At 34.7% G+C, this 15356-nt stretch overlaps 1 protein-coding gene across 1 annotated transcript; it reads right to left on the reverse strand.

Moving 5' to 3' along the window:
* Positions 1-65: 65 nt before the first annotated feature.
* On the reverse strand, positions 66-15312 carry LOC112559870 (TBC domain-containing protein kinase-like protein). Its single transcript, XM_025231332.1, is given in 28 exon segments — positions 66-603; positions 1350-1509; positions 1953-2128; positions 2605-2774; positions 3087-3248; positions 3815-3851; positions 4084-4169; positions 4414-4486; positions 4488-4498; positions 4819-4996; positions 5342-5404; positions 5588-5722; positions 5934-6036; positions 6548-6597; positions 6811-6910; positions 8355-8493; positions 8944-9025; positions 10072-10129; positions 10360-10421; positions 11608-11663; positions 11893-11962; positions 12282-12423; positions 12625-12698; positions 13504-13589; positions 13592-13617; positions 13819-13891; positions 14157-14351; positions 15289-15312. Coding segments are annotated over 27 exon segments (2676 nt in total). The 5' UTR covers positions 14350-14351; positions 15289-15312; the 3' UTR covers positions 66-492.
* Positions 15313-15356: the final 44 nt, after the last annotated feature.

Below are 15356 nucleotides of genomic sequence, written 5' to 3' on the forward strand. Positions count from 1 at the left end.
AGCAAGCTTGGTGAAATAATCACAGATGCTTCTTACAGATTTTAAATAAGAGACACAGAATCCTGTTGCAGCACTATAGGCTATTTGTAAGCACTTATGAAATTACAGCATACATATAAAAGACATTCTTTCTGGAACCAAATAGATTTGATAAAAATTGAATTTTTTTTTTTCAAAACCATGAAAATAGGATTAGCTGAAACATGGTTTCTATATGGAAGAGTACAAATTTCAGCTTTCATGCTTAGTTTCCAGGCATTTCTAATGTTTCTCTTATTGCACAAAATTAGGCATAAAGCACTGTTAGATGTGGCCATAATCCCTATTCTTAATTCTTAAGACCTACAGTTGTACTTCAATACCCAGATAAATGCATGCAGCAACTGTTGACATAGTGCTTACTGTACCACAAGCTCAGTCTGTACAAATAGACCTCTGTGTGACCTTTGTTGTAGGATCAAGAGATTTTGATAGGAATGTTAAGGATAAAAATCAAATATCTGCTGGCGCAACTGTAAGCAAGCCTGTTGTCTTCAGTATGTCTATGCCCCTGTGCAGCACACACACTCTTGAGTAGTTCAGCCTCACTAGCTCATTTGCAAACTGAAATAAGAACACAGCTTATTATTAGTTCTTGACCAGTCAAATAAAGAAAATCAATTTTATCACTTCACATGTCCTGCTTAAAAAAAGGCTTCTGGTCATCAGTGCTAAGGTACAGTGTCTGGTACCAGGGTTAGCGCCCTAGGTCAGTTATGTATCTCTGTGTGTGTTTATAGCTGTGTGTGAGTGCAACTAACAGTGAATGTAAAGTCTGTGGAGGTGAACTAGAGCTTACTGGAGTTCGTTGTGCTGTGCTGTTTGAATACCTGAACACTTTTAGGACATTTCTGAATAGACAGGGGAATGTTAAGGGAAAGTAACTCCCCATATGCATGCAGTGGAATCTGCATAATTTATTAATACTCTTGTATGGTGTCTATGTCGACCTGGACAACACTGCTGGACTTAAAAAAAATATAAGTGAGGCCAGATTCCCTTTTCACATATGGTAGACAGACCTAGTCTTCCCAACTAGGAGGTTGAATTCTACTTCATAGTAAAACTTTCAGATTCCAACTTCTATACAGACATTTTAAAGTCCTGTATTGAAACAATGAACATTTATCTAACTGGTTGGTTGTGGTATGTATGACTGAATGATACTTGAATGCTTTTGTTGATTTGATAGCATAAAACTTTGAGTTTTGAACCAAGGACAAACTGCATTTCTAAACAAAATGTTTGTGCATACATATATAAACTAATAATTCCTAATGAAAGCCTTCAATTTTTTAATTCTAACTTACATTTGAAGCATTGCGACCACGGTTTCCAACAACAACTATAACTTGTGATCGACGACTGTTGAGGGTGGTAACAGCTGGGCAGGGACACAACTCTCCTTCGGGTGAAAATGCAGTCATGAAGGGAATGTTTATGCTGCCTTGTACCATACCCTTGCGAAATCTTATTGTCTGTTAAGGTGGTTCAGTTTAAAAGTACATACAGACTGTAAAATACTGTGCCAGTAGTAATATAATTAATACTATTTTACTCAACAAATTAACAGCTGGTGTGCACTATTCTGAAATTTTAAAATGTTTTAATGTTTTACAGTTTTACCAATCTCAGTCCATGCTATTTTTATAATTATTTCAAAAACTGAAGATCTATTTGTGTACATATATTTTATATTTTTATGCATGTACAAATTATGTGCTATTAAAAGTATTTACAAAAGAACTGTCAAGTTTTTCTCATTTGAAACAAGGAGATGCTGTCTCAAAATAGGCCAACTTATAAATTTATCATGCATATTTGACAGAGAGGAGTGAGAAGAAGTACATATAATAACAAAAGTTGTCATGATAACAGTCACAGAATGAAAACTGTGGCACCAAAAGGGATACTCATCAGCACTTCGGACATCCACAATGATTATCATGGGCTTACTGTTGGCTCGTTTCTTGGTGGGGCTGCGAGAAAGTGGGGCACCAAGAAACTCTCCAAGCTCTATCATATCCTCGGCTGATATTCGCGGGCACTTCTCTGCCTTAAGCTCTTCAATTGCTATGGGTTCCATGGACTGAAATGTTTAAGCATATCATTGTATTGTAAAAAATCCTGATTAAAAAAAAATTTATTCATAACTTGTGACAGCTCTGGGGGAAATCTCTTCTCTTGGGAATTAATTCTGTTGCAAGCAATACCAAAATTCCTTGTTAAGCCTCTTGCCATTTATGTTGGATAAGTGCTGTCAAGAAAGCAAAGTGTGACTGTAAATTAAAATTTGAATTAATTTAGTTATGCAAACTGTGACTGAACTATCATTCTTAACTCAGCTGTGCAAAATTTTTGCAGATTTTTTTCCCCCCTCAGGCATCAAAGACTAACAGATCTAAGACATGGATATATAGCACCTTGCAGCACACCAAACTTTCAAAAACTTCCTTATAAGTAACAGAAGGTATGATAAAACTTGAACTCTTGATTATGAATTTTCGATTTTAGCTATTTTACCAGATAAATAAGCATTCAAAACTTCCCGGTTTGAATTGTTACCAGATCATTCTGAGGCTGCTCGTTGTAATCTCGACTGTAGTATGACACATTGGGTCGGTCATCATTTTTCTGTTTTCTGGGTTTGCACGCATGTTGTCGGTATGTTGCACTCTTTGGAGTGCTGCAGAAAATCTTGATGGAGTCTTGCACACATTTTTCGATGTCAATTTCTGTTGGATGTAATGCACACAAGTACACACACACACAAGCTGTTCAGAGTGTGTTGCTAAACTGAATTAAGTCAAAATTAAGTAAAATGGTCACCCAAATTTAAATATATTGTCACAATATAGGACCTTAAAAGTGTATGTATGTATGGTCATAGTCTGTTTTTTTTTAAAATGCAAGTATAACATTTTAAGCAAAAATATTTTTGGCACAATTAATTCCCAGTAAAGTCATATTAGCATCCAATGAAGCAATACCAAAATCAGTTTCTTTTTTGCTCATCTGCTAACATGATGACCTATTTGATCATTTACCTGGCATATCTGAGAAAAGCAAGATGCACTCATTGAAGCCAAAGCTAAGGAGTCGGTCCCGCAGCTGATAGAGAATAGCCACACCAATACACAGAGGGAATGATGAATTGCCAAGTAGCAATGTATCCCAGAGGTGAAGAATTTTGTGCATTGGGAATACATCTAGGAACATATTAATAGTCTTTCACAGAAGCTTTCCATAAAAATTATTCAGGAGATAAATGCAAGACAAAACTAAAATTTTTAATAATACCATAGTGAAATTTGTTTTGCATTTGTTTATATCCTGCTTTGTCTTCTGAAAGAAGAGCACATTATATCACTACCACTACTGCAGCCCTTTTGTTTTTAGTAGTTTGCAAGCTGCTGTTATATATTTCTTGTAGTGCTCTTTAATTCAAGCACACAGAGAGAAGAGGTGGCTACACAAGTGCTCTTTATCATTATTATCTGATCTGTTAATGTTTAATTCATATCTGCATGGTTATTAAACAGCCAAAGTGGTTTTGTTATGGTAAGCACATATGATACCCATTGTGACATTTGTGACAACTTTGTCTCATCAAAACGTTCCCAACTTATATAAAAAGTGAAAGAGACCATTCAAAAAAAAAAAAAAAACCAACAAAAAACCAAAGTGTTGAAACCCTGTAAATAAAATGTCTGAAGTATTTTCTCTATCAGACAAATCTCATGGAAAAAACTACAGGACTCAAACTCTAACTTACGTGCATACATTGTCAGGAACCATGGAATGGCATATAGCTGCAAAACAGTAAAACAGCTTATAACAAATGCAACTGAAAGGGATTTCAGTCATATATTTGATGCCAAACTATAGAATAATTGCATGCTGGTAACAGGCCAAAGGTCTGTTTTGCCCATCTAAAAACAAAAAAAAAAACCCTTCTCTTTTGCTTCAGTTTTTAAGTAATACAATGTTAGCATTGAAATAACAAGAACACTGCCTCTGAACTTCTGGAAAACAGATACTTACATCTGGAATGAAGCCTATGCCATCCAAATGGTTGCTGAGTTCTGGGTCATGGAATGCAATCAAGTGCGCAAACACTGCCAAGTACTCTGATAGAAGCCAAGAATTTTTTTATTTTAAACATGTTAATTCTTTTTATTATCAAATTTATTAGTCATCCAGAATCATTCTCACATTGTGTAGCATCACAAGTAAAGATTTGTTTCTTTATTTAAAAATTGATTCTTATAAATGTTTTGGGTGAAATGAATTTATTTCCTCTGTATGACTTAATCCCTAAAAAAAGGGCTGATCCTCTCCTAATAATAAGAATTAAAAAAAATATATAATTACCTTGTATAATGGGAGAGTTATCTTTGAGGAAGAATTTGTTCAGGTATTTAGGAATGAACCGTGAAAGGCAAGCAATAGGCAAGAGCTGAAACAGATTTAGATTGCAGTTTCACTCTATTCTACTACATCAGGGGTGGGGGACTTCTTTTCTGTCATAGGCCATTATGATATTTGTGTCATCATTCATGGGCTATGCAAATTACCAAATTAAAATTTATCCTGCTATATATTTGTCAAGCCATAGTTTCACTACAGTGTGTATGTGCTATACAAATCTTGTGTTTACTATTATATTTCAAAAACTGAAAAATAAATGCTCCAGACCAAGAAACTAAATATGTATGCTAACAGCAATGATAGCTAAAAATTGTGATGGCAGCAATACAGAACTACAGAATGAATGACCTTCATGGTTAAAGTTGAGGGCAAGAAAAGGCGCACAGAGTGAGTCAAGGCCTTGCCAGTAGACATACTGTGGATTGCTTACAACCCAAGCCTTCAGCAGCCGCTTGAATTTGGCATGAGCAGTGGGCGACGACAGAAGTTCATGATACTGATGACAACGAGGAATGTCCACCTCAATCTGTACTTGTTTGAATTCATATAAAAGGGATCAGAATCATGGAACTGATTTTCAAGCTATAGAAAAGTTTATTATCAAGTTTTCTGTACTACACATCATGACAAACCTTTGTCTTAGCTTTCTCCTCTAAGAAAAACTAGCAAAGTATATTGTTTAGGGTCAATAGATGGAAAAGGAGCAGGTTCCTTGTCAGAAGCAAAGTGTCCATGCCTTGACAGATTGTTGAACATCATACAGGCAGAGACAGAGAAGCATGCAGGATATAAGAAATGATTGCAAGTAAAGATGTATATGACTTCATGTACATAACATGAATTGAGGATAAAGTCACAAGAAGTTTTTTACCTGTCTGTCAGTTGGTATTGGTGTTTCCTTATCAATGCTGCTGTAAATGTTTTCAATGTCCCCCTGCATTAAAAAAAATGGCTTTTAACATAAGCTTAAGTAATGATATTTGATCAAGTAACAAATGTATGAGCAGAAATGCCATAAAGGGCATCAGCAAAGTATCTGGAGAAACCCAACTGGATATTCAAAACTGAAAACACAACTGTTATTCATGGCTTTAATGTAGATACAGATTACATTCACCTCAACCTCAAGCAATGCTGCCCACACATGTGCACGATTAAGCGGTGGAATGTCCACACGAGCCTCCTTCCAAATGTTGGGCCGCTTGTATGGATATGCCCTTAGTAAGCGCTCATAAAGGATGATGCGATGAAACTGGAATGAAATTTATCAATAAAAGTACTTTAAATGTGTTTAATGAATCAAAATCAACAGACTTTACAATAATGTAGTGACATCTATTTCTTCCTCATAACGCACACATTTCTATTAGAATGACCAGCCAGACGTAAAAAAAAAAAAAAGTACAGTTAAGCCAAAAAAGACCCAAATCTAAAAACCTGGAAACAAGAATAAGCTTCCTTACCTGGTACTCCACATCCTTTTCTCGAATGACAAGAGGCAAACTGGCAGTCATTGTCAGATCACAGGAGCTGGGAGAAGTTGGGAGTTGACTGTTGTCTGCATACCTGACAAAAGTGAGATAAAAACTTGTACTGATTTCTATTAAAATATTATTTAAAAAAAAAAACTAGTGCTGCGAAAACCTAAAGCCAAAGATGAACAAAGAATAACAGATATAACTGATCTACAGAGCATGTACCAGTTACCAAATAGTCCTTTAAAAAAATGGCTAAGAAAAAAATCAGTATCTTGGTTAGGCAGGAGAAAATATTTAATACTGATCTCATACACACAGACTCAGGATACAGAACTAGAAGCATCCATCATCTACATGCACTATCTTGAGTTTTCAGAAAAGTTTAAGAATTTTCAAAATAGAGAATTATTTTTCTGATATGTCTTTGTGGATCTGTGTGTGCGTGTGTGCACCTGTCCGCATGCAAGTGTGTGCAGGTGCACATGTAACAAAAACAACAAAATAATACCATGATCCCCTTAGTTCTTTTTTAAGTAATCAAAATCATTCATATAAAGAGAGAACATAAACATATAAGCATTACTATGAGTTGTACTCACTCATCTTCAAGGAGTGGATAGTAGGCTCTTTCTTCAATGTCTTTTAATCGCTGGAGAGATGAGAAAATTTGGTATTCAACAAGAGTTCAGTATAAAGGTCATATTTGTAACTAACCTTAAATTCATTTTGTTGCTATATTCTGTCATAATATCACTGTTCAGTCTCACTTGGAAACAAAAACAAAACAAAAACTCTCACTGGAGGAAAAACATTCATTATGAAATTAAGACATGCTATATGGCTTTAAAATTTCTATGCTTACATTGCGAAGTTGTTCCTGTGGCAAAATGACAACAGTTCTGTCTAATAACTCTGCTTTGTCACGTTCTTGACCAAACATGTCACCATCTGGTATACCACAGCTGGAAATAAAAGCTGCTCTGTACATTTTTTCTCACCATCTGTTCATGCTTAAGGTGCTATGATCTACAATAAGTATGATGAGAATCTTTCAGAGTATACTGCAAAACTGAAAATGAGACAACTGGACTTAAGAGAATTACTCTTAAGGTTGTTTCTAGCTACATTGTTGCCATTTCCTCTTCATAAATTCAATGTGATAGTGTCAGACTGAGCCAGACTGAGTGGGAGAGAAAAGGTATAATAATGAGTCACAATGCCCACTGAAAGTGTGCTTCTGTCAAGCCTAGGGGTCATAGCTACGCTAGGCTTAATGTCTAATGGAAGTGTGTTTCTGTCAGGCCTAGGAGTCATACTTATGCTGAAGGCGATTTGTTGCTCTGGGGCAACATTGGAGGAAGGCAAGAATCTTGTTTTTGTAATTATTAAAAAGTCCATATACTGACAATAGTAAATGATCCCTGTTTGTGTAACATGACCTATGTTGTTTTGGGGCTGTATATTACTTGACTTTTAAATCTAAATACAATTTTTTTAAGTGTCCAAAAAACATGTAAGTAAAGAATTTTCATTAATTTAATGAAATGCAGTTTAGGCAAATTACTGCAAGTTGTTTTTTTTTTTCCTCTGAACTTAATGTGAAAGAAATATAGTGCACACTTTACTTACAATTTAGATAAAATATTAGAAGAATAGTTGAGTTGCTGTTTTTTACCCTTGAATTTGAGGTGAAAGAACCATATGATTTTCTTTTATTTGGCTTCATTTCCCTTTAAAATTATTTTTAGATGTTCCCCAATTAAAATTTTGTCCATTTTTACTTAATAATAATCTGCAGCTTGCAAAATTTAATGACATCAACTCATGCAAATCACAGCAGTGTAAAGTTATTCTTTGTTGTCTGCTACCTCGACATTTTGGGCAGTCGAGTGGAACAACGGTTAGCACCTGTCACCTATACAGCGAGGACTCGCTGTCCTGATTTCAAATCTTTTCTAGGGCACGCTGCTCTTTCTTTTCATGTGGTATCTGTTAACAGGTCTGGCTGCTTTGCTGTGATATAACTGCAGTTAACACCAATTCAACCCCCACATCCTTAACATTTTCATTTGATATTTGGATGTCTAAACCTCCACATTTCTCAGGTTCAAACATATATGGCTTAGTACTTCAAGACTACGTAAACTTTGCTCCAGAATAAAAAAATAATATTAAAGATCTTCCAAGGAATCTGACAGGTGTTTGAAGTCGTGGTTCATGGAAAGAAAACAGACACTGACTCCTCTCACCTGATTTTGGTGGATTTTAGCAGGGTTTTGGATGATGAATAAATGGTTGTGTTTCAGGCACTGAAATTTACAGAATATAGATATGTATATTATTTCTATCTACCACAATCTGTGTATAATTAGGACCACTCGTGATGGTGCGCTCATTCTTGCTTACCAAGGCAGAAGATTGACTGGAGGTTGTGTCTTGACCATACCAGCTTTTTTCAACACTGCCTCCAGCTCTCCACCTGCCAGCTGCCACAGGTAGTATACTTCAGCCATTCCTCGCTGAGACAGATGATCTGGATCATATACTGATCAAAAGAGGAGTGAAATGACACATGAGTAATTTTTCTGAAAACATCTTAGCATTCTGGAACATGATAAATCTTTGCCTTCACTGCTGTTCATTGTTCTGTGATCATTTTAAATTGGAAGACTATTAGAGACTAAATGATCGGTTAGAAATCAAAGCAAACATTGTTTCCCAAACAAATGTACAAGAAGATAGGCTAGTCATTATTCATATCACTGCCTTATCTCTTTCAAAAATGTTTTAAAACTGATTTTACTTGTCAACATGATGCCATAAATTATGGATTATGACTTCCCATCCAAGTTTAATCACAGTTTTTGCCTTAACCAGCTTTAGAAAGCTACATCAAGTGCTAGCACAGCAAACTACTAATTGCTTTTTCAACTCGTTACCTACAATGCAGAATAAACATAATTCCTTAATGACATGAAGCAAATCTACCATTTACTTTCATCATCATATGAAGGTAGCTCCAGATCTTTACAACGAAGCTTCATGGTGCACATGGTGAATCCATTTTTATGTGGTGTCTGCCATCAGTATTAATATATCAAATGTTGAAAACTAACTCATACTCATTTGTCTTTAAATACTTGCATATGTACCATATTAATAATTTTCTTAATAAATTAATAACTGATAATAAACTGATCTCAAGTAAATGCCAACAAAACAAAAGGGAACTCACTTAGCTCCAGTAAAAATAATGAGAATGCTACCATAGATGTCTATTTCTGGCATGCTTACAGACAAATTATCCGAAGATCAAGATGCTTCTGGTTTCACTATCAACATGAATAGGAAGAGTTGATAACATATAGCTCTTGTATAGATGAAGGTGCAAACGTTCAATCTTTCTGACAGAACAAATATACTATGGGAGCTACTGGCCCACCACTGAATAAGGACAGAGATTCAAGTCTGGGGGATGGAAAATTACCTCTGCTGCAATGTCAGTTTTGCAGCACCTCTAAGCAAGAGAATATGATAACGCTTGACATTTTGAAGAAAACTCCCATTTAAATCATTCTCCAAAAATAAAGTAACTATCTGATCAGACAGCTTGTCCTGCCATCCAATTTTCATTATATGCATCAACAGTAATCCTACACTGCTTTCCCGCCAAAAAGAAATTAAGCAACAAACTCATTGTGGGTATACTGTTGATTTAAAAAACTTTTATGCAGCACTTGACACTGGATGTCAAATGGCCCTCAGAGCCTACAAATAGATCTGACAGCCTAAAACTTTATGAGAGGCTAAGCATTGACCTTTCCAGAGATATGCATCCATAATGCTACTATACTGATGTAATAAATGATAAAGAAAATAAAAAATAAAAGAATATGATATGGCAACTTAATAAAGGCTGAAAATATTAGACGGCATATTTATATGGTGACTTTGTTTGATAAACATGTCATTAAACTCTTCTACCAACCCCTTCACAGATATCCATAAAGCATAAAAATGTATACGTGTAAAATTTCAGACATATAATAACAGATAAATAAATAACAGAAAAAATGATTTATTAACTTCACTTTCACATCACTTAAAAAAAATCTGCTTTCACCATTCTCTGCCTCTCCTCTCTAAAAATTGTGTGTTTCTTAAGTTCCTCTGCAGTAGGTCTGAAACAAAGCAAAAGATTTTTGCTTATTATTTTTAAAGGTCCTGCACAATTCATACAATTACCTTCATTTAAGTAAATAAGCAAGGGAAAGTCAAAATGAAAGATAAGGAAATAAATGAAGTCTGCTAAGAAAATGTTCATTATGCGAATAATATTTACATTAGCAATACTAGGAAAGTGAACAATCAGCTAATATTGCAATGGTGTGGTGTCCAGTGGTATGCACACCTTCGAGAAGGTGCTAGGGTCAGACAAAACCTAAGAAGATCCAGCAGATCCTTCGAAAGTGTCTGCACACAAAGAATACCATCAACAGTCTTCAGTTTTTTTCCATTTCTTTACAGCTTTTTACACCGACACATTTCAGAGTAAAGCAAATAACAATCATGAATAAAAACATATCAGTACAGGGGTTTTTCCTTTTCCACTAATCATTGGCATGCTCCCCGTTTAACATAAAATGTTAATACTGTAAACTAAGTACAGTGGAACCTCGGTTAGCGAACGCATAGCGAATATAGCGAACAAAAAAAACAGCCACGTGAACCACACGTGACCGACCAGCATGTCATTCGCACTCGAGACACAGTGTGATTGTTGTGCTTTATTTTAATAAGATAATCCTCAATCATGGTTCCAAAGAAGATTAAGAGCAATAGTAGTGAGGTAATGACAAGGAAGCGGCCAACAATTGAATTGAAAAAGGAAATGATTCAAAGTATGAAGGTGGCATGCGTCTGTCGGATATGTGATGTCGTATTACCGAAGAGTTTTACAAAAAAGGCAGAAGCAACCGACACTGGACAAGTTTTTTCCTTTAACCTCAAAGCTACAAAAAAAGGAAGTTATCCCCGATTTTATAATGTCACGTGTGCTCATGGAGGGGGAATCAAAGCAGTAATTCCACCCCTTCCTCCCCACACCTGCTTCCAACCACGCCGTCAAAACGGCAAGTTTTCTGATGTTTTAATGCTTTCGTTAATGTTTGTATGTTTATTTAATTCCATTTATATTGCATTATAACTGTTCTCATTAAAAATACCTATATAGCCTGTAACTTTCAAATATTAGCGAGTCAACAGTGGCTGGAAACCAATTAAATCTATTTCCTTTATTTCTTATGAAAACAATTGTTTCGGATAACGAATTTCCAGAATGGATTAAGTTCGTTAACCGAGGTTCCACTGTATAATAGAATAGTGCACATAATGTTTTTTTATAAAAAAAAAACCCACTGAATAGTAGTAATATCCAAGAATATCAACATCTCTAACCTTATCTTAGAAACAAATACAAACTGAAGATAACTTCCTCAGACACAAATTTAAACCATTCTATTGCTTAAGGGAAATTACAAATTCTAGATTATACAATAATAAATGATAATAAATATACAATAATGAAAGAATGCTGCAAAGATGTGACACTTATTAAATGGGAATCCTAAAAACTCTCAACTTCAGCTATATGTCATACCTTTAGCTGGTCGGAGAATCCTTCTTCATTAGCCAGGAAGTCAAGTGGAGACATTTCTATTTCAAAAAATTATAATATTTAAAAATAAATGATTATCCTCAAAGAAAACGTAAGTGAACAAGTTGTTTTGAAATGTGTACACAATCATGAGCAATCTTTATGACTACTTATGTAAGTTTGGAATCATACATGTGTTCATGCATGCATGGAAGTACACATTCACCTTTTCATCATGATAAAACATCTTGTTAGACAGTCTCTGCTTCAGTAAGGATAATACTCAACCTGAGTTTATAAGGTTCAGAAGTTTCTGAAGGACTTCTGGAAGTGATATGTCACGCCACAACTGCCTTTTCTGCAGATGAAAATAGAAGAAGATAGAAAATTCTTCTCACACAATAGCCACCTCTTTATACTTTGATACAAGTGAATTGCCTAATCCACATTTTAACATGTGTACTAACAGAAAACAAATAAGATGCATTAGGTAGTGAAAGCCAGAAGTACTTCATGAATGAAAACAAGAAACAAAGGAATAGGTCTGAACATATTTATTCTATAAAACATTCTGTTTATAGAATCCTTTGTCATGATACTGGTTGGTTAATGTATGTAAATACACATCACATACAACCAAAACAAGAAAACTCAAACAATTATAAACAACTACAAACCAGGATAAGTTCCAGCAATATGATGCCCAGAGACCAGGTGTCCACTTTGGGTCCAATCTCTGGCTGAAGACTATCTTCTGTTTCATCGTCTATCTCCACTGGTCCACTACACACTATCTCAGGGGCCATGTACTGAGGCAGCCTGAGACAGGATACAATAACAACCACCAGGATAGTCTCCAGTCATGAAACTATACAATCAGTCATTGGTGACAAAACCAAGTGAAGACATGAAAATAAAATGAAAACTCTGTGTTTAAACAGAATCTGACACTGCTAATCAAATCTAATTACAAATATCACACAATAATATGAATTAAGCCACAAAGAAGGGATAAATTACCCAATGGGAAAATTAACATCTGCTCCCCAGTCTGTCATATAGTACATGCCATATTCTGCTAACTTAATGTCAGTCTGAAAAAAGAACAAGAGCAAAACAAATTTTATCAGCTATACAGAAAATGTGAAAACATAGTTTTTTGTCTTTTTATTATAGCTATTGTCACACAACACTGGAGAGAAATGCATTCATTCATGCTCACAGACATACTTCCCCGATTTTTAAGGATGCTCATGATATATGCCTTACTCCAAGTGTAATGCCCTAGTTAAGATCATTAGCCAGACATATGGATTTTGTTCATTGAAACACACAATGGATGTATTACATTATAAATTAATGATATTAATATATAAGTAAATAATATTATGAGTTATAATGATGTTCTAGAAAAAGATGACATGACTGTATGAGAATAAATGTAAAAATTTTTTTACTTGAATAAATGTAGATTTTTGTACATGAAAGAATGACATCCCTTGAAAATAACCCTTAATACCTCTTTTGGGGCAAAAATAAACATTTTTTGGCGGGAAAACATGGTTGATGTGCACACACCTTTATACTGTATAACTAAATGCATAATTTCCTGTTTTTACTCATAATACTCTCTCCTGCATATTGGTACAGCAGTAAAGCTAGCATTTCCCCAATGCACTGAGCCTCGTAAAATTCTGGGCTGATCTCTACTATAGAACAATATCTTCCTGTTCCCAGGGCCAGATGTTGGGAGTGTTCTCTGGTTTTATTCCCAGCCACTTTATTACCCTTTTGGTCCAATATTGCATTATGTAGCTCTTTCATATCAAAGCACACATGTACAATCACTTAAATATTCCACTTAAAAATAAAATGTACTTGTATAGGTAATTAACTCACATCAGTCTGAAGAAGAATGTTGTCAGTTGAGAGATTGTGATGAGTAATGCCTTTACTGTGTAGGTAAGACAGTCCGTCAATAACTGATAAGCAATGTGAACTATGCTGTGTTCACTGGATGAGACAAACAAAAAAAATAAATAAATAAATAAAAAATAAATACTAAAAACTGCTAAATAAGAACATATTGAAATTTCATAATAGTTGATGACATCACATTTTTGTACTAAAGACTGTGTGTTTCTATGAGGTATTATGCATGCAAATATTTAGGTTCTGATATTGATAAGTTAAAAATTTATAAAATACTGGTACCTTGAATATTTTCCAGACTCCAGCTGACTCTGAAGTGTTGTTTTATAGTACTCTGTTACTACAAGCATTCGCTCTGAAATAAATTTAGATGAGTGAAATCAAGAAAAAAATTTTTAAAAACTTGTTCATGCACTTTTATACACATTACAAATACAATGTGTGATATCACTTCCTCAAAACTTATATATTCATTTGCATTTGAACAAAAAGTATTCTTTCTGTAATGTTTTTCAAGCATTTCATTTATAGAAAATCTATCAGGAAAAAATCCTTGATTAAAAAATAAAGCACAAATTAAATAAAGAAATGGTACAGCTAGCATAGAAATGGGCACTTACCATGTTTAGACTTTGCAATATCTATGTAGCGACAAAGCCATGGATGCTCAATAGTTGTGAGGTACTGGAATCTGCCAAGAACTTTAATGGAATTTGGTGTTAGTGGAAGCCCATTAGGCCCACATTTATCATTTGGATGACTAGCTGCATAAAATGTGCTCACACCAAACTCTGCTCTGCCCAGCATGTTCATTTCTGCAGGAAAATCAAGTAAAGCTGCACACTCTCAAATCTGACAAATTTTGAAGAAGTGCTTCCATTCACTCTTATATTGCAAGTTGCAAGCAAAATACAAATGAATACATCCATATTTTTAACATGTGAAAGTCTTGTAAATGAACAGGTAATTTACTTAAATAATAATTCTCTTAAAATACTGAAGCCTGCCAAGATTATTCTATTTCTAAGAAAAATAAAAAAGGACCACTGAAATTGTAATGTGTTTATATAATATGATAATGTATTCTTCTAACAAGCAGATTTCCATCACAAATATGCTCACTGTGTATTAACAGAAATATGACAAGAAACCAACATAGCACACACTGATGTAAAAGATGGAAAGGTATACAGTGCGATATCATTGTCATTCCTCCGCCCTTTGGAATACATTTTTAGATCTGTATAACACGTCAAGATTGATTTTACATGCTAAACGCTTACATCAAATATGTGTATCACAAACAGGCTCATCAGTGCATGAGCTGTCTACCCACAGCGAAAACTGTACTTATAGATCATTACTACTGTGTGTGTATGTATATATCTGTATGTCTAATGCTTTGAGTTCGCGAAACAGACAAATGCAGGTAAAAATAACGTATTTTTATTTAATGTAGCATACGAATTCAAAAGAAAAATCTTCGACAAAAATATTTCACCAATTTAATAATAATGTAATTTAACTGAATAATGTACTATGGTAACAAATTATTTGATGTCCACTGCAAATGCAAAGAAACCCTACAATCATCGATGTGTGTCTATTGTACACATTCGTGTAAAATTAATCTTGCGCCGTAAAGGAAAGTTTCAAAGTGAACTACATCTGCTTCGAATCATATCTTAAACATTTGTGTTCTTGCTTTTGGCATTATAATTTATAGCTCCATAGCGATCCTGGAACACCCACCGAAGCAGAAGACGGAAATGAAGATTGGTAAGTTGCTTCGAAATATTTGGATAAAATGATTTCAAAGA

The sequence above is a fragment of the Pomacea canaliculata genome, linkage group LG3 (genome assembly GCF_003073045.1).
Source record: "Pomacea canaliculata isolate SZHN2017 linkage group LG3, ASM307304v1, whole genome shotgun sequence".
In the NCBI taxonomy this organism is placed as follows: Eukaryota; Metazoa; Mollusca; class Gastropoda; order Architaenioglossa; family Ampullariidae; genus Pomacea; species Pomacea canaliculata.